The 18,000-nt window shown below is 55.8% G+C and overlaps 7 protein-coding genes across 7 annotated transcripts; 3 read left to right on the forward strand and 4 right to left on the reverse strand.

Moving 5' to 3' along the window:
• Window positions 1–861: 861 nt before the first annotated feature.
• BO95DRAFT_356359 (RTA1 domain-containing protein) lies at window positions 862–2,127 on the reverse strand (the record flags this gene model as incomplete). The annotated part of the gene is given in 3 exon segments (XM_025582299.1): window positions 862–1,609; window positions 1,629–1,840; window positions 1,903–2,127. 3 exon segments carry the CDS (start codon window positions 2,125–2,127, stop codon window positions 862–864), a joined length of 1,185 nt encoding a protein of 394 aa, XP_025445221.1.
• A 686-nt stretch (window positions 2,128–2,813) lies between these two features.
• Window positions 2,814–4,507, reverse strand: BO95DRAFT_356394 (sugar porter family MFS transporter; the record flags this gene model as incomplete). The annotated part of the gene is made up of 2 exons (XM_025582302.1): window positions 2,814–3,959; window positions 4,025–4,507. 2 exons carry the CDS (start codon window positions 4,505–4,507, stop codon window positions 2,814–2,816), a joined length of 1,629 nt encoding a protein of 542 aa, XP_025445222.1.
• Window positions 4,508–5,665: 1,158 nt separating this feature from the next.
• Window positions 5,666–7,026, forward strand: BO95DRAFT_356356 (putative isomerase YbhE; the record flags this gene model as incomplete). The annotated part of the gene is made up of 4 exons (XM_025582298.1): window positions 5,666–5,939; window positions 6,010–6,050; window positions 6,120–6,438; window positions 6,500–7,026. The coding sequence occupies 4 exons, from the start codon at window positions 5,666–5,668 to the stop codon at window positions 7,024–7,026; spliced, it is 1,161 nt and encodes a 386-aa protein (XP_025445223.1).
• A 504-nt stretch (window positions 7,027–7,530) lies between these two features.
• Window positions 7,531–8,851, forward strand: BO95DRAFT_460955 (putative glycerol dehydrogenase (GCY1); the record flags this gene model as incomplete). Its single annotated transcript, XM_025588785.1, has 7 exons — window positions 7,531–7,591; window positions 7,664–7,748; window positions 7,800–7,807; window positions 7,874–8,031; window positions 8,105–8,134; window positions 8,194–8,491; window positions 8,562–8,851. The coding sequence occupies 7 exons, from the start codon at window positions 7,531–7,533 to the stop codon at window positions 8,849–8,851; spliced, it is 930 nt and encodes a 309-aa protein (XP_025445224.1).
• An 849-nt stretch (window positions 8,852–9,700) lies between these two features.
• Window positions 9,701–11,762, reverse strand: BO95DRAFT_490053 (flavin-containing monooxygenase; the record flags this gene model as incomplete). Its single annotated transcript, XM_025590598.1, has 3 exons — window positions 9,701–10,922; window positions 10,983–11,391; window positions 11,462–11,762. The coding sequence occupies 3 exons, from the start codon at window positions 11,760–11,762 to the stop codon at window positions 9,701–9,703; spliced, it is 1,932 nt and encodes a 643-aa protein (XP_025445225.1).
• Window positions 11,763–12,142: 380 nt separating this feature from the next.
• BO95DRAFT_383462 (uncharacterized protein) lies at window positions 12,143–15,724 on the forward strand. The gene is made up of 16 exons (XM_025583422.1): window positions 12,143–12,305; window positions 12,377–12,412; window positions 12,476–12,551; window positions 12,613–13,117; window positions 13,174–13,406; window positions 13,455–13,713; window positions 13,760–13,782; window positions 13,836–13,908; window positions 13,965–14,086; window positions 14,134–14,247; window positions 14,301–14,369; window positions 14,418–14,559; window positions 14,611–14,751; window positions 14,809–14,880; window positions 14,945–15,475; window positions 15,546–15,724. Exons 1-16 carry the CDS (start codon window positions 12,161–12,163, stop codon window positions 15,606–15,608), a joined length of 2,604 nt encoding a protein of 867 aa, XP_025445226.1. The 5' UTR covers window positions 12,143–12,160; the 3' UTR covers window positions 15,609–15,724.
• Window positions 15,725–16,344: 620 nt separating this feature from the next.
• On the reverse strand, window positions 16,345–17,805 carry BO95DRAFT_471596 (putative NAD binding Rossmann fold oxidoreductase; the record flags this gene model as incomplete). The annotated part of the gene is made up of 5 exons (XM_025589605.1): window positions 17,410–17,805; window positions 17,236–17,347; window positions 17,069–17,170; window positions 16,939–17,000; window positions 16,345–16,878 (listed from the first exon to the last, which is right to left on the reverse strand). Exons 1-5 carry the CDS (start codon window positions 17,692–17,694, stop codon window positions 16,345–16,347), a joined length of 1,095 nt encoding a protein of 364 aa, XP_025445227.1. The 5' UTR covers window positions 17,695–17,805.
• Between the last annotated feature and the right edge of the window lie 195 nt (window positions 17,806–18,000).

Genomic DNA, 18,000 nt, shown 5'->3' on the forward strand with positions numbered 1-18,000 from the left:
GTCTCCTCGTCTCTGTTGGCGATGGCGTGCAACAAGGGCGTCCGACCGCCCGCATCGGGGGCGTCGGGGTCGGCGTTGTGTTGTAGGAGGAGTCGCACCGTATCGCCATGAGCATTGGCCACGGCCCACGCCAGACAGCTCCGTCCGTACTCCGTGTCACAAGCATTGACCTCGTCGCTGTTTCTGAGAAGTGGTTCGAGGTCGACGGTTCGTCCGCTCGCGGCGGCGAGGAGGATCGGCGCCTCCCATGGACAGAGGGCGTCGGGCATTTTGGGTCTTTTATGAGGAAATCTAGGGGTAGAGGTGATGGTGTCTGGATATGCTCGAGGAAGGTAAAGGTAGAGGGGTGTATATCTGTTGTCTGTAGAACCGTTCATGGTGGCAGATGCCAATGCTTGGCGCAGAAAATGATCCAAGGAACGGTGAGTAGATAGCAGGCACAGTCAGTCGATAGACGTATACATCCTACAGTCTAGATTCTAGGCAACTGAGACATCTATACTCCCTGCCTAGGTTGAATGCGCTTGGGCCAAGAGTTTGGCTCCACAGCGCACGCGTGTGGTGCTGCTTACTGGTCTAGGTGGTCAAATGTCAAACCATAATGTATTACCACCGGTGGCCAATCTATGAACCTCACGGGCCCCGGTTCGGACGAACCATTACTGCTAGGCTTACATCAAACCTTCGATGGCCCGTACTCTCTTCTAGACGGGGACTGGGCGCCTGATCTCAGTCGCCAAAGACTCAATCGGGCACGCGATATGAGACTGAAACTTCCTGAATATATTCTGAATCAGCAACCAGGGATCCATGTATAATCCATACCAGCATCAAACACAATCCGTACAACATAAGCCAACCCTAACCCCTCACCCCAACATCCCCCCCCTCCAGCGCCCCCAACTCCTCAAACGACTCCCCGGCGCCATTCCCCAGCTTCCTCCTCATCCTCTCCTCCCGCTTCCGCTCCTTCCTCTCCCGCTTCAAAGCCTTCTTCTCCCTCCGACTCAGCCGCGGAAACTCCGACCCCTCCCCGCGGAGCACCTGCCCGGGATGCACGACATTCAACCCCACCAGCGCGACGAACATGGGCACCGCATCGAACACATACTCGTACCACTCGTGCGTCAGCACGGGGTTGTTGACGTCCGAGCCCCGCGCGTACTGCGCCAGCCGGAACACGATCCGCACCGTGATCAGCCCCAGCGCCAGGTACATCGCGGCCAGCAGTTTCTTCCACGTCGGTCGGAACGGTCCTCCGGCCGCGCGGTGGACGCGCTCCGCGTCCAGGGTGCCGGCGCGCTCCATGGCGAGCAGCTTCCGGTGCAGGTGGATGGTTAGTCCTGTGAAGATCAGCACGAAGAACTCCTGCATCCCGATCCCGCCCATGTAGATGTGCAGGCCCCGCATTATCGTGCTTTGCGGTTGGTCCTCGCCTGTCGTCATGGAGGCACCCGCGAGTTGGACGAGGAAGGCGACGATGTCGAGCCAGACGAAGAGGCGCGCGTAGTGGGTCGAGGTGAGGTGGGCGAGGCGGCGGGTTGGGAGGAAGAAGTGGATGAGTCGGCCTAGGGTCATGTAGAGGTAGGCGTTGATCCCTTTGGCGTTGCTCGGTTAGTGGATGGGACTGGGTGGATGGTGGGGCTATGGTTGGGAGGGGTATAGCTGAGAGGGAGTGGTATAGAGAGGGCAGTGCTTGCTCACAGATCGGTGCCAGCAGAAAGAAGATCGTGTACAGCGTGTCGTAGATGTCGCTGTTTTGTTTACGCGTGAGGAGGGCGCGGAAGATGAAGGCTAGGAGCTCCCAAAGAGCGCCCATAATCACTACCCAGGCGTACCTCTGCGTGTTGTTAGCATGGTGGCTGGGCGAAGGCAGGAATCAGCGGGGAGCAGGGAGGCCACCTTCTTGTAGATAACCGCTTGTACGAGGTGGCAGATGGTGGTGAAGCCGAACAAGACACCGAAGAGTACGGCGGCTGCAAACGACGGCACGTACATCAGGACTGCATCGCAGGCTTCAGGCGGCAGATAGCCGTTTTTGCCAGGCTGGGGATGGGTGCATGTCTCGGTGGTTGTCGCCGAGGTTAGGGCACTGGTGGCCGTGGCCATGGATGTGGTTGTGCTCATTGATGTGCTAATGGTTAATTGCTTGACTACTCTCTCCTCTACGACTATTGCCTCTTATATATGACCTGTTTTCTTCCAGGTTTAGCCAGGATGAGGCTCATCCAGGCAGCCTTGATCCTTTGTTGCAAATATAGATGTTGCATGCAGCCCGATCTCAGGGCGGCGATCCTGGGAGTGGGAGTGAGTATGCCTTCATTGGCTGGCTCGCATGCGCTAGCCCTATCTGGGACTAGTGTGGTGGCTGCCTGGACCCTCAGGCCAATGTTCGATTGATAGACGCTCGGGCCAATCACACCGACCGTTGTGTGAAGCTGACGTGCTGTCGGAGTTCAGGCTGCTGGATTTGATGCTGCGGCTATGCACGAGATTTTTACTCGATTTGCACACACTCCCGGCATCTTGCTCCTCTGGTAATGTGGTAGCCTGAAGTGTCAGACTTGACCGGGGTCCAGTGTTGGTGGGGGTTGACTACTGATTTGACAGCCACCTCCTACAACTTCAGGATACAAACACGTTTACAGTTAACTAGTTTCTTTCAGAAACACCCCCATTATGTGATTATGCATGCTTGAAGAACCGGTGAGCATCATCAAGTCTGGGACCGGTAGTCGAGAGGCATCCCGAAAAAATTAATGTTTTTATGTGATGTTTTCTCTAACTACCTGGTATACTAAACTTCAATTAAGTCAGACCTCAGACCTTCCAGAGCTTGCTCCACTACAGCCCATCTTTAAAACAGCCTCTCGCTTGAGTTCATTCTCCTCGAGACTACCACCATCTCCAAACATCTCGTCGATCTGCTCCAGCGTCTTCCCGCTCGTCTCGGGCACGAGCAAGAACGCCCACACCCCCGCAAGAACACAAAATGCCGCAAAGAAGATATAGGTCCCGTACGTGATGTTCGATATCATCGCCGGTGTCACGATCCCCACCACGAAGTTCGATAGCCAGTTGACACAGGTCGACAGCGCAACGCCCTTGGACCGCAGGGCCGTCGGGAAGACCTCGGACGGCAGAGCCCAGCCAAGGGGCGAGTAGGTGTTTCCATAGATGAGCATGAACAGGAAGGCCATCGCCACGCAGGCCCACCCCGCCGACTCGTTGGACCAGCCCGGCCCATAGACCGCCGTCAGGGCCGCGATGATAATATAGCAGACGCCCATGCCAAAGCCCCCGAAGATCGCCAGCGGCCGCCGACCGATCCTATCGATGGTCACGAAACAGACCAGCACGGTGACGAGCTGCAGACAATTGAAGACCCCGGATAGGATCAATGACATCTCGCCGGTCTGGCCGAGGGTCGTCATGAGCGTCGGGGCGTAGTATACAAAAGCGTTGACTCCGCTGAACTGTTGGAAAAATCCTGCTCCGATGCCGACGGCGGTGCGTTTCCAGGTGCGCCGGCTGAACAAGCTCATCCATAGGGCCGCTTCTCGCTTGAAGCCGGTGACCCCGGGACGCAGGCGTTCTTCGGTGAGCTTCTGGATCCGAATCTCCGTCATGATAGCTTGGAACTCCGCCTGGGCCTTCGTGTCGGTCGTGGGCAGGCCGCGTAATTTACTGATACTCTTCAGGCAGTCGTCGGGACGGTCCACCAGAGCCAGCCACCGCGGGGAGTAGGGGAAGAAATGGATGCCAACTCCGAGCAGCGTGGCGCTGACCATCTGCAGTCCAAAGGGGACACGGAACGATGCCTCGCTGTCCACCAGTCTCATTCCGAATGTGATCCAATACGCAATAACTGAGCCCGAAACGAGGCAGATGGATTCTAGCACCAACAGGGTTCCTCGTAGGTTTGGCGGCGAGATCTCTGAGATATACAGCGGTGCGCCCTGAGTGGCCAGACTGAGTTAGCAATCAGATGTATAGGGTACTAAGATTCTCATCAAGTACGTACCATGGCTAGCGTACCAACTCCAATCCCACCAATAGCTCTCCCAGCGACTAACATCCCGTAGCTCTGGGCGGACGTCTGGATGATCGCCCCGATGTCAAAAATCACCACGACGACTGTCAACGCCCACTTGCGGGAGATCTTATCCGCCAGGTACGGCATGAAGATACAGCCCACAAAGGCGCCGAGGAGCAGCATGCCGGTCATAAAGCCCTTACCGAACTCGCTCGCTGATCCCGGAATGGCTGCGTGGAATTGCGGCATGACGTTGATCACCGAGATGACACCTTGGTCATACCCGAAGCTGAAACCGCCGAGTGACGCCAGAAATGCGGCCCCTAGAACGTAGCCTGAGCTGAAGAGCCCTCGGATGCCGTCCGGGCCGTAGGAGGGTTCCTCCACGGTGAGGGCGTCGACATCAAGGATCGTGCCCTGTTCATCGTGCTCCACCGTTGTGGAGTCGTCTCCCTTGGCTCGTGGCTGCATTGGGTTCTTTGATTGATAATTCATGCCGGTCGAAATAGTGGCCTGATTTCATCTCGGAGGTTGAAGAGGGCAGGAACATGGTTACTTTAAGTAACCCCGTGGGGGTGGGGGGAACCATTTCGTATCTTGCTGGGGTTACCCCGGACCTGCCCGAGATTCTCCAGAAGGGCTACCATTAATCCCTGCCACGCCAATCAGATATGCAGACCCGTAGTCGGGCTCAATGACAATATCGACACGGCCCGTCGGACATCTCACTTGGGCGCTGACATCGGGCTACTGCGCGTGGGGGTTAGCCCCGTCCTCCGTTCAGTTTGGGGGGCATACTGTGCATACTGGAAGATTCTTGATCCGACTGGAGGATCCCTACTCCGACTAGCAGCCGGGTGACCGGAGTATGGATCTATGTTCTACAGGGCAAATAGATGGGCGCGAATGCACCTATCACGAGCAATGATAGTTGCAGCCACGTCATCTGCGTCATATAGCCTACGAGAGGCTTTGTGGATGCTCAAAGATAAATCCTGACAGAAGGCCTTATCACCTAGTAGTACACGGCATGTTAGCAGCTTATTCCACCCGTGTCAACCTGTTTGGAAGCATCGAGATGTCGTTTCCCTTGCCTCACCGCTGTGGCCAACAAAGAGGTTAGAGTTTCGTCTGCTGCTCCATCCTTTCCTATCGGGACAGGCAAAATACAGGATTGGCACGGCTTTCGTATTCACCATATGCCGTTGTCACTCGAAGCCTGGCAGAGACCAGACAAATGACCTGGGACGCACGAGGAAATGACGTTTGCCTTGCCTCGGGTGGGATTTATGGAGTCTCTGATTGTCATTGAGGGGCTCGCCTGTGAGAAAATATACATCTGCTCCTCCGGAGTATTGCAAAGTCGATCTAAACCACGGGCAGGCTTGTGTTCTATGCCCAAATGACATCGGATCGGAGCAATCTGATATCGGAGATAATGAAGTGATGGGGTCCCATCGCCCGATGCACGTGACCATCGGAGATTAGGGCACGCATGGCTCTCTCCTCATTCAATCAAGCAAGAAATACAATAGGGAGGGAATGGATGGAACATTATACTAGATATCAGATTAGCTTAGTTGTGCAAATTGAATCTGTCTCGCTCGTATGACTCCTGTTTGATACACGATGCATTACAAACTTTTATTATCGGGCGACCGAGCCGACTTCACCACGCTCGCACTCGATCTCGACAAGAAGAAGCTGAGCATCCTCGCAAACTACGCCGCCCCTTACAATGCTTCCTGGGTCGAGCCCGTGTCTTCGCAAGGCAGCGTTGACCAATTACTCGGGCTATCCGAGGACGATGACGCCGGCTTGCTTTACAGCTTCGAAGTTGATCATGCACACAAGGCTTGCAAAATCACCAGCCAGCAGCCGACCCTGGGAGCGCCGGGTCACTGTGAGTCTTGCCCCATGCTGCAATGTTTCTTTCTAGAAACAATACTGATGTTAACCGCACTCGGGTGTAGTCCTTACACTGCGCGATAAATCTGCACTGGCGCTGGCGACGGTTCGTCTATCCCACCCCCTTCGCTTTCGCATTTGTCAGAACGGATACTCATACACATACCGTATCCAGTATCTAGGAGGTTCCATTGCTCTCTACCCCATCTCAGTCACCAAGTCCGGCACGGTACTGCTCGACGACGTCCCCCGAGCCGAGATCATCCCAAATTTCCCCTACCGGGACGCGGGACACGGCCCGAACCAAGGCCGACAGCGACAATGCCATGTTCATCAGATCCTTGAAGACCAACGCGGGTTACTATACGCTCCAGACCTGGGATCCGACCGAGTGTGGCTCCTCCGGCGCGAGGGGGTGCAGAAGCTGGACATCTGCGGCTGGCTGCAGTGTCCCCCGGGAACAGGGGCTCGGCATGCCGTATTCAGTCCGGATGGTATGTAGCCCCCAGTTGCTTCATAGCACCTGGCTAGGTTGGCTGACGGAAGCTTTCCCAGAGAGAATCATGTACGTGATCGGAGAGCTCTCACACACCGTCCTCGCCTTCGACCTCTCCGATGGCCCCGCCGAAGCCATCCCGCCCATCGCTGGCTTCGCTCCCAACATCATCCCCCCGGAGGTCCACCCCGACCACCAGTTCATGATGGACTCTTCCGAGATTTGTCTGCATCCTTCGATTCCCAACGTTCTCTATGTCAGTAATCGGTGGGAACGGCACATCGCGCCCCGCGAACCGCATCTGCAGAACGTCCCGCAGCAGCCCCCGCCCGGCGATGCGATTGCCATCATCTTGCTATCGGACGACGGCAGGAGTGTCAAGGCGATCAAGCACGTGCGCACCAAGCTCGATGTCATCCGTGGGATGCGGGTCAGCGACGACGGCAGGTACGTCGTGGCGGCAGGGCAGGAGGGTGGTGGTGTCGAGGTCTACGAGATTAGCGGGGATCGAGGCGATGTGTGGACCCTGGTGGCTGGGTTGAATGAGGGATTGGAGAGTGGCATTAAACATGCTGTCTGGCTATAGAAGTCATGGGACGAGCCCTGGCTGGATATCATTATCTTTTACTCGTACTTGAGAATTTAAGGTAGATTGACATGACCATTTGTATGATTGAGATCTGATATATGACTTGCTTCCTAAGAACTATTCTGATGCTTCATATTCCAGTTCAAGGTGAATTTCTGCATCAGCGAGACCATGAACAATAGGCATCAATGACCCAATGGGTGACTCCCGTTGACTTCATATCTCAATTATTCTTGATTACGATCACGGCGCCGGACAGGGACGACTAACAAACCTAGTCCGACGTCATACCGGAGCTCATTGCCAGGGCCGGAGATAAGCACTTACCGAGGTTGAGATAAACCCGATGGCGGTTAAGCCAATCTCCGACCCCACGCTGAGTATCTCCGACTGCATTAACAGCGCAGGGCCTTATTAGAGGCGGTCCCTGCAGCGCTACTTTGCATGTACTGTACTTTCTTGTATTCTCTCACAAACCAAAATAGCAATAGCAATAACACAATGGCTCCTTCTACTCACTTCAAGCTCAACACGGGCGCCCTGATTCCCGCCGTCGGTCTCGGTACGTGCCTATGTTTGTGGACTGTCGTGATACGGTACAGTACTTGCTAAGACCTGGTGTTTCGATGTATAGGAACCTGGAAATCCGAGCCCGGAGAGGTGGCCAAGGCGGTGGCCTTCGCCCTCAAGAATGGATACCGTCACATCGACGCAGCATTGTAAGTCTTGTTGTCTCCCTGTGTCAAGTCGCCCCCGCTAACATCCTCCAGAATTTACGGTGAGCTCCCATACATCGACGGGCCATTGCGCCTCTTCCATGACTAGTCTAATGCCTACGTAATAGGCAACGAGAACGAAGTCGGTCAGGGGATTAGAGACAGCGGCGTGCCCCGTGAGGAGATCTTCATCACCAGCAAGCTCTGGAACACCCACCACCCCAACGTCAAGGAGGGTCTGCAGAAGACTCTGGAGGCACTGGGCACCGACTACCTCGACCTCTACGTAGGTCTTGTCCAACACGTGACACTCGCGTGATACCTTGTATGGTAACCAGACTGACCCACGTTGCTATCAGCTGGTGCACTGGCCCGTTCGGCTTGTTCCGGTGAGTCCTCCTGGTCCCTGTCCCTAGCCTCTCCATGGGCTAACCCTATGCGCGTGCAGAACGAAACTAGCGAGCTCCTGCCAGTGAACCCAGACGGTACCCGCTCGGTTGACCGGTCATGGGACCAGAACGAGACCTGGCGCCAGATGGAGGAGGTGTACCGATCCGGCAAAGTTAAGGCGATCGGTGTGGCCAACTGGTCCATCCCCTACCTCGAGGAGCTGCGCAAGAAGTGGACGGTTGTGCCGGCGGTCAACCAAGTCGAGCTGCACCCGTTCCTGCCGCAGCATGAACTCCGCGAGTACTGCGAGAAGCTTGGCATTGTTCTGGAGGCGTACTCGCCTCTAGGCTCTACTGGTGGGTTTCACTTGCGCTCACTCTAGAAAAAGACTCCACAGTCAACCAAGTCACTAACATGTGTGGTCAGGTGCCCCAATCATGTCCGACCCCGAGATCCAGCAGATCGCGGACAAGAACGGCGTCTCGGCTGCCACGATCCTCATCAGCTACCACGTCAACAAGGGCGTGGTGGTGCTGCCGAAGTCGGTGACCGAGAAGCGCATTGCCAGCAACCGCGAGGTCATTGCGCTCTCCGAGGAGGATTTGGCCGTGCTCGATGGGCTGGCGGCCAAGGGCAAGGCTCAACGGCTGAACACGCCGCTGTGGGGGTTTGACCTGGGCTTTGCGGACTGGTACGGTCCGGTCAAGGCGCAGTGATGCCGTTGGTGAGGGCATGCCGTATAGATTTATCATTCAAAAAGCGAGTCTTTGGTGTTAGGCTGTACCGAATTAAAATGAGAAATTCTTGTTGCACGTTCACAAAATAAGTTTCATATGATAAAGGGCCTGAGTCCGTAGTTCGGTTGTTCGCACTTTGCGAAGCGCCATACCTCTCTACCTCTTTCTCTACGTGAGTTGCTTTCCACCACTTTTCCACCACTACCGTGTATATATAAAATTGAAGGGTCTCACATCCTCTGAATGAATAAATTCCATTTTGTCAGAATACAGGTCTCATGCGGATGTGTAGCTCGGGGGAATCCGGAGAAAATTCGGCACACGTTTGCGTTGACCTCTCTAAAAGTCAAACCCCCGGGTGTGTTGTTATAATAATTAGGTATATGCACGTGGTATAAAGACTGGTAAGTGCGGATTTTGATGGTAATACCTTCCGCCCTGGCATTATGAGCTCGTTCCAGGGTAGCTCAATCATAAGCTTTTTTCGAATTTGGGTAAAGGAACCCTTTGCGGCAGCACGTTGCCGTATAATGGACACTACATGACCTGGGCTACTTCAGACTCATCCGCAGTGAGATTGAACTATACAGTGTATCCTGAAGCATTTCTGAGTGTTTTAAATGAAGCTTGGTCTATGACGTGAGGTATGTCTAGACTAGCGTCGGACACAGTTTCTTCTTAAAGACATCTACCCTACAATATCGCACTCGGAGAAATAATATCAAGAAATCTGACATTGAATAAGAACCAATTACAGGGAAAGTTCGTGATCATGAGAAAAATCCATACGTATATACAGGCAACCCAAAAAAGCACACCAGTCGAAGTCTAAGCCGTGTAAGGCGCGGGGGAGACCCCCTCCATCAGCGCCTTGATACGCATCGCCATGAGCTTCGAATGGAAGCGGGTGTAGGGCAGGTAGCCGACCATGAGCCAGAGGTTGGGCACCCCGGTCTCCCGGTACGCGGTCTTGAACTCGCCCTCCTCGTCGATGCCCCAGATGGGCCCGCACTGGCGGGCGATCTTGTCGCCCAGCGTGGCCCGCACGGAGTCGATGGTGTTGGAGAAGCCGGTGGCGAAGACGACCAGGTCGAACTCGCGCTCGCGGCCGTCGTTGAGAATCACCTTGTCCTCCGTGAAGCGCTCGATGTAGCCCGGCTCCACCTTGATCTTGCCGTTGATGATGTGCTCGCACGCACCCGCGTCGAAGTAGAAGCCTCCGTTGCGCGTCTGGCCCAGTGTGGAGCCGCCGGTGCCGCGCTGGCCGCGCCAGGTGCGCAGCCCCCGCGCGTGCAGCGCATCCAGCAGCGGACGGTCGAGGTCCTCCAGCACCTTGGCGTTGCGGCGTGCCAGCTCCTCTCCGGGGCCCGTGGGGGTCGCGAAGAAGAAGCGGTCCTGTTCCTCCTGGTTGGGGCGGTTGCCCTCGGCATCGGGGCCGTAGTTGCCGATCGCGCGGGGCACGGAGTGGGTGAGGGACATGATGTACGTGGGGGACCGCTGCAGGAGGGTGACGTCGATGCCACGGCGCGAGCAGTCGAAGGCCGTGTCGAAGCCGGAGGAGGAGGTGCCGACCACACAGACCTTCTTCCCGACAAAATCCCGTGCGCTGTCGTGCGCGGTCGAGTGGCGGATGACACCCTTGAAGTCGGCCATGCCGGGGACCTGGGGGGTCATAGGCACGCCGCACAGCGAGGTGGCCATGATGACCTGCTTGGGGCGCAGTTCGCGAGTCTCCCGGCCTCCCTTGTTTATTGTGACCGTCCACCGGTTCTGCTCGTCTTGCTCGGCCTTGACCACCTCCGACTTGGTCCAGACGTTCAGCTCCAGCGCCTCGGCGTACCACTGCATGTACATGCCTTGCTTCTGGGCGGGAGTGTACGTGGGCCAGAGCTTGGGGTAGGGGAAGTAGGGCAGGTCGTCGGCCCAGTGAGGGAAGTGCAGCGAGAGGTACTCGTAGCGCTTCTTCCAGACGTCTCCGATTTCGTCGCCGCGCTCGATGATCAGGCTGTCCATGCCCAGTGCCTTGCATCGGGCGGCCAGCGCGAGACCACTGGTGTGGGGTAAGGGCGTCAGCACCTGCAATGTAGGCATGGAGAAGGGAATTGCTCACTTCTGTCCACCACCAATAATCAGAACCTCCGGATTGGCAGCCTCTACTTCTGCGGCCCGCTGCTTCTCCCAGCTGATGGGACCGGTCATATGCCCGTCGGCCGGGGGCACTTCCGGGAACTGCTTCAGTTTCTCGGCCACAGTGTGCATGGTGTAGATCTTCCACCCCTCCTTCGTGAGAACGGCATTGATCACCGCTGAAGCATTGACGACTTCAGTCTCAAATGACACCACAAATTGTAGCTGGGCAAAATCGGGGTATGGGCGGGAAACCGCGGGAGCGGGACTGAAGAACTTGAAGCTGTCGGCTTTCGTAGTGGGGAAAAGGTCCTGGGCAGCCTTCAAGATGGCGGGGTGGAAGTTGAATGTGCGGTAGTCCCAGGTGAAGGACAGCTTGTCGCGCCAGACACCTGTATTGAGGGATTGTCATGTCAGTTGGTTGCATATGCATGCCATATGGGAGCACAGAGAAGGACCTACCATATGGGAGGAAGAGATCGGTGAATGCTTGCGCACCGCCAGCTCCCATGCTCTCGGAAAGGCGGGCAACAATCGTCTCCGCCTCCTTCTGAGCGTCGCAGTCGGAGGGGATCTCAATTCCCAGAACGTCCGAGGTGGGAAGAGGGTGGTTGTACTTGAAGTCGTACATGTAGTTGTCATCGACAGGAGGCTTGGAGGAGGGAGTATCCAGCTCGCTGACCACGACCTGGGCCTTGAGGTCGGTCAGGCTGACCTGGTTTATCGGGTGGTCCAGGCCCGACTCTTGAACTCTGAGAACCATTTTGGCTGATGAAACAAACGGAACAATTGAAACGATAATTCAAAACAAGTCTGATGAGCAAGGATGTGATGTTTGTTTGTCGAACTCAATTTATAGCTTCTCCAGTCGCGTCTTCTATACCTTTTTCAAGAGACTCGTCTCTCGGGTAGATCGGGCCATTTCCATCTTGGGACCGGAGATAAAGCAATCTGGAATTGATGGAATCGGGGATGCATTACGTCGTAAGGCTCAAGGCTGGCATCGGAGATAATCTCTCGTATTTTTGCGGGGGTGTGGGGGTGAGGGTGGGGGTGGGGGTGGCTCATCACATGACCGGACATATTTCTCGCCTCTCCCGCCTCCCTCCTCGGCTTTCCGTCATCGACAACACCCGCCTGTCACTTCACTGCATTTCATTCATGCAACCCGATTCATATGGCATGATGGCCAACGTCCCAGGATCGGACCGCTCCCAACCATCGGGAAGAGTCAGCCATGAGGCCGATGACGATCCCAGACCGACCAAAAAACAGCGAAGACAGCGCCCATCCCTCAGCTGTGCAGGTCAGTGCTGCTTCCCTCGTAGAATGTGACGGTCAAACGTATAGAAAGGTTGATTCCAATAACCCTTGCAGAATGTCGCCGGCTGAAGATGAAATGTGATCGGCAGTGTCAGTAACTTGAGTTTGATGTATGGAGACCGTGCCCACCGGCTGAAAGAAGGAACATTGCAGTGCCGTGCTCAAACTGTGTCCGCCGACGCCGGACCTCATTCTGTAACCCAGGTGCAGCCGACACTGCACCGTCCCGGTTTGTTCACGTTCCATGTGCTTATGCATGCCTGCATGATACTGATTGGCTGCTATGGTAGAGGATCTGATACACCCAAAAAGCAGCGTAAGAGTCCTGCACAAGCTGAACATCCCCCTACCCAGGAAGACAATGCACCCCGTTCACCCGACATTCCTCGCTTGGATCATCCATCCATACACATCTGGGACACGCCCTCTCAACATGATGTTTCACAACATCGCGGTCAGGCCCAAAACACTGCCGCGGAGCAGGGGTCCGCCGACCATTCGGGCCGCAACTCACGGCAACCACCGCACAACGGCAACAGACGGGATGACTTTGAACAACTCGCCCTTTTCGCCCACGCGCTACAGTCCGACCCTTTGCACGAATCCTCTTCAGCTGCTTCGGGCCGAATTAGCCTATCTGGGCGCAGCGATCGAAGGAACAGTGGCTACCAGAATCCCGTCCCACAGCCCCTTGGCGTTGCCGGGCAGAACGGCTCCTACGGCACCTTGATGTTGGGTAAAGGAGGCCGGTCCAAGTACCTGGGCCCGACGGCCGGCAGTGAATGGTTGAAAGAGGTAGGTCATCTCTGCTGGAGCCTCGTTCACAGCCACTGAGATGTGTATCTATGTAGTCGGAAACCCAAGACGCATCGGACAGTCCCCCGGTGACCCGCGCTCCTTCCCCAAAGATCCCAGATTCGGTTCCATCCCAGCCCTACCGCTTGACTCCCGGTACCACTCCCATCGCCTTTCCGTTCAATGTGGCAGCCTCACACGTCAGTACTCGGGAGCTGCTTTCCCGCCTGCCCACCAAGGAGGAGGCGGAGACATTGGTGGGATCGTACTATCGCTATTGTGCTTGGCAGTGAGTGTGATTGACGGGGCTTACGAGGCAACGCTGACAATGCTTCAGCCATGATGTTGCTCCCAAAGCCAGTTTCCAGAAGACCTTCGACCGCGTCTACAAGTTTGCCGAGGGAGTTTCCGTGTCTCCGCGGGTCAATCCGCAGGAGATTGCGCTGGTGTTCATCGTCCTGGCCCAAGGCACCTTGTTTAACATTGAGATGCCTAACTATGATCCATCTGCCGAGGACTGGCTGCATCTCTCGGAGTTGGCTCTGGTGAAAGGGCGCTTCTTTTCCAACAACATGGTCGCCGGACTACAAACTTTAGTGAGTCTTGAGCTTGTCGCTATCTTTCACTGCTAACGATCAGCAGCATTTGATGGCGCATCTGCATCTGTACGTTACTGAGTGGCTCCGCAATTTTTATTCTTTCACTGACATTGGTCTAGACATTTAGATAAAGGGGGCCGAGGGGACAATGCCTGGCCGCTCTGGGGCCTGGTCATGCGGTTAGTTCAAGCGGTAAGCACAACTGCTCCAAGTGAAGTTCACCACTGATGGATAATCTATATGTCTAGATGGGTATGCATCGAGACGGCGCCCGCTGGAATCTTCCGCCGGATGTGATTGAGGAAAGACGCAAGGTGTTCTGGGAGTTGAATGCCGCCGACACCTTCCAGGCACATTGCTTCTCGAGGCCGTATGGGTTCCCCGTTCAGGTCTTATGATATGTCTAATCTCAGGCAGATGCGCCATGAATCCGGAGCATTGCGATGTCGCATTCCCTTCCGAGCCGGAGAACGCAACCGGTGAAAAGAGCTATTCGATCCTTCGATTTGAGCTCTCGCAGCTTTCGTCCGAGTGTGTTTTTCTCTTGTCGTCCCGAGGATGCCTCACATCTAACCAGCCCGCAGAATTCTCCATATGGCGATGAAGGTGCACAAACCACCGTACTCGGCTGTGACCGACCTCGACATTAGACTGTATGTGCCCCACCGCCACAGTCTGACTTGAAAACTGACGCTCTGTAGCGGCGAATTTGAGCGCAATCTGCCGTTTTCCCTTCGTTGTCGAGCCGCGTTTCTGTCCATGCCCTCTCGCTACCCTCACGTCGAAGCGGCAATCGAGGCATCGCCCGAACCCTCCCGGAGATCAATGACCATTTCTTTTCAAGTTCGTCCTTTTCCCATGGCAAGTTGGATTGTCTGACTAAGTACTCGGTAGCAAATGAATCTAGCGCTCAACATTTCGGAGACGATCATCAACCTCCATCGACCATATTATGCGAAAGCACTGTACGATATCAACGACCGGATGAGATCCGTCTACGCGCCTTCATTTTTGACCGTGATAGAGCGTTGCGCCGTGAGCCTTCCATCTTCGCTCGTCCAACATGCAAGACGCTCCAGCTGACACTCTCAGATCATCATCGCAATTGTCGACGACATTCACACCCGTTTCCCCGCGGTCAGCACCAGACAATGGAACTTCTGGGTAGGCGCATCCCCCCCATTCTCTTCGGGCCAGAACATCTCTCCCAACCACCTTTCTATTCTAGTACCATGTCTTCGGCTCCGCTCTCTGCCTGGGAACCCTCGTGCTGCGCGACCCCAGCAATCCCATGGCCGCCTTCGCTCTGACCCAGCTCGACGCCGCAATCAACCTCTTCACCTCGCTGATCCAACACGGCGCCAACACCCCACGCTACGGCCGGAACCTGCAGTGGCTGGCGAGGCTGCGCGCGCGGGCGTCGGCCAAGATCGCCTCCGCGTCGACGCAGCCGGCTGCTGCGCAGGATGATGTGGGCCGGCGGGGTGACCGAGACCGCGAGGACAGCGAGGACGTCGAGCTGCTGGGCTGGCGGACGCGACTGATCGAGCGGGCGGGCCAGGGCCGGCAGACGATCCGGACGACGATCCAGCTGGCGGATGAAACGCCCACCGACTCGCCGCATGGCATTGACGTGGGCTCGAACCCGTCGCCGAATGACCTCCATCATCATCCTTTCGGGGTGCTGCAGGGTGATCCTTCGATGATTGTGGCGGGCTCGTCGTTGCCGGTGGTGACGCCGGATTCGACGAATGAGCTGGTGGGATCCTCCTGTCTTGTCCTCTATCTGCTTGGGTGTGCGATGGCTAACGTGTTCCGTATCGGGGTAGTTGCAAGACTTTTGGGATCCGATGCTTCTTCAGGATCTGTTGGGAAGTATACCGCTGGGCTAGGCGGATGGATCGCATTAGACTCTGGCGGTGGAGTGGTTTGTTTTGTGTAGCTACTAATGATTCGTTTATACCTCTTACTAGCAGCCTGTAGATATGGTGAGGTGCATTTTTGCCGGATTTCCGAGCTTATCATTATACGTTGTAATGAAATAGCATATATGTATATAAATTCTACGTATGGCCAGTCAATCACTCGATCTGTGTTTCTTGTGGACCTATGGGGAAAACACCTACATGACATGCTGGATTCAAGTGTGTCGGTGAACGGAGAAGATGAGGCATTAGTTTATTCTAGGGATTCATTGATAGGAGAAGAGTGAGTGAAATGCGAGGCGTAAGCGAACGGCATCACATTCCAGTATCGACAAGAAACACACTTGTATTTTCGCGTGTTTCTCCCTGGTCTTGAAAATGTTTCGCCCGGTCCAAAGAATTGGTCAAAAGATTTAAGATTATAACAAAGGATTTTTAAATAAGTGAAAGATCTGGCCACGTGCAAGCAAATCCAGCCTTGAGTAACGCCATGTTGTTCTGAGATATGTTGACTCTAGTACTAGAAAGATCAAGCCTAAAGTGTCGATTCTACGAATTCTAGGTGCCTCGAACCGAGAGAAAATGTCATGCACATATTTTTGATTCGTAATCCCCAGTTCTATGCGTCCACCACTCATAACAAAAACAAAAATGCAAAACGCTACTCTGACCAACCCAAGCCACCACGTCCCAGATGCTCAAATCATGCCTTCCTGCCCGCATCCAGAATCGCCAACCCATTCTCGTCAAAGTACACGGGCACGCCGTGGCGGAAGGAGAACTGCAGCGCCGTGGCGATCTTGGCGGCCTCGTACGCGTCCTCGGGCGCGCACGTCAAGGGCGCCCCGTCGAGGCAGGCGGTGGCGAACTCCTCCAGGTCCTTGAGGAAGGACTTGTCGTACAGCACGAAGGCGTCCGGGGTGGTGGCGGTGCGCACGCCGTGGGCGTCGCGCACCTCGACGCGGTTGATGGTCGAGTTGGCGTTGATCACCGAGTGCGCCTTGGTGCCGCACACGCGCGTCATCCCCTCGAACCCGTTGGTCAGCGTCCGCCCGAGGTGGAAGGTCAGGATCTTGCCGTTGGCGAACTCCACCAGCCCCCAGCCGTTGTCGGCGTCGCCGTACTTCGAGAGCTCGCCGTACACGGCCTGTTGGCCCACCGCGACGACCCGGTTGACTTGCTTTTTGGGGTTGGTGAGGCCGGATTTGACGTCCAGGTAGTACCGGCCGATGTCGATCTGCAGGATTATGGTTAGCATGGGGGAGTGTAGGTGGAAGTACAGGGAAAGGGGACGGACATCGTGAACACCCATGTCGACGAAGATACCTCCGGATTGCTCGGAGAAGCGCACGAAGAAGCCTAGGGGCATGGTGGATTAGGTGGACGGGCTCACAGGTACGAACTGACAAGGAGAGGTGAAAACTTACCTGTAGGGTCCTGCTGGTCAAGACAAGAGCTCTCGACTGCGTGGACGTCTCCGAGTGCGCCAGCCTCGACCATCTGCTTCACCTGACGGTACGACTCATCATCTAGCGCGGGTCAGCTCACCCCTAAACACTAGTTGCCACAGCACAGGGGGCTGAAGTCCACTCACATCGTCGACAGAAGGGAACCAGGAATTTGAGGTGGGGCTTGGACGCAGCCTTGGCGAGGACCTCCTCGGTGGTGATCACGTCGACCGAGATCGGCTTCTCGCACATGACATGCTGGACGGAGTGTGTCAGTCCGCAACCCAGTTCTGAGACTGACAAAGGGCAGTAGAACTCACCAGACCCAGGTCAAGGCCTTTGATAATCAAAGGCGCGTGGGTAGCGGTTGCTGTCGAGATCAGGACGGCCTCGGCACCGCTGTTCTTCATGCAGTCCTCTGGATCGGCGAAAAACTTCACGGAGGCAGGCAGATTGGCCGCCGCCCATTCGTCAGCCCCGGGTTTCGTGTCACAGGCGGCGACAAGCTCGATACGAGGCTGCCTGAAGGCCAGGATTTCGGCGCGGATGGCTCCCAGACGGCCGAGGCCGATCAGGGCGAGTTTGAGGCGCGGTTGCGTGGTCATGTTGATGATTGTGTGTGTTGTGGTTTGTCTGGAGGAAGGAGTGATGGATTGTGTGGGAGGTCTTTCATTTTATCTCCATTTCTGAAAGATCGCTTCCCCAGAGATGTTGCGGGGAGCCCTACCTCAGGACCGACGATGCGGATGCTGCACGCGGGGTGGATGGCAGATGTCCGATCTCCGATCTCCGATGCTTTGGTCCGACGTCGGGTGCGTGCCGGGAGACCAGCTCAAGTCCGACCCTTATTTGGGCCGATCGGACCTCGCACGGGTAGAAGGCGGTCGGATTCAGTTCACAACCAGAGTAGA

This window comes from Aspergillus brunneoviolaceus, assembly GCF_003184695.1.
Source record: "Aspergillus brunneoviolaceus CBS 621.78 unplaced genomic scaffold BO95scaffold_13, whole genome shotgun sequence".
Lineage (NCBI taxonomy): Eukaryota > Fungi > Ascomycota > Eurotiomycetes > Eurotiales > Aspergillaceae > Aspergillus > Aspergillus brunneoviolaceus.

Excerpts from the sequence above, each read along its gene's own strand:
- BO95DRAFT_383462 (XM_025583422.1), top strand. The coding sequence starts at position 12,161 with ATGCAACCCGATTCATATGGCATGATGGCCAACGTCCCAGGATCGGAC. Across the intron at positions 12,413-12,475 it reads GATGAAATGTGATCGGCAGT|TGCCGTGCTCAAACTGTGTC; the intron begins GTCAGTAACTTG and ends GGAACATTGCAG. Across the intron at positions 15,476-15,545 it reads CGGATTCGACGAATGAGCTG|TTGCAAGACTTTTGGGATCC; the intron begins GTGGGATCCTCC and ends GTATCGGGGTAG.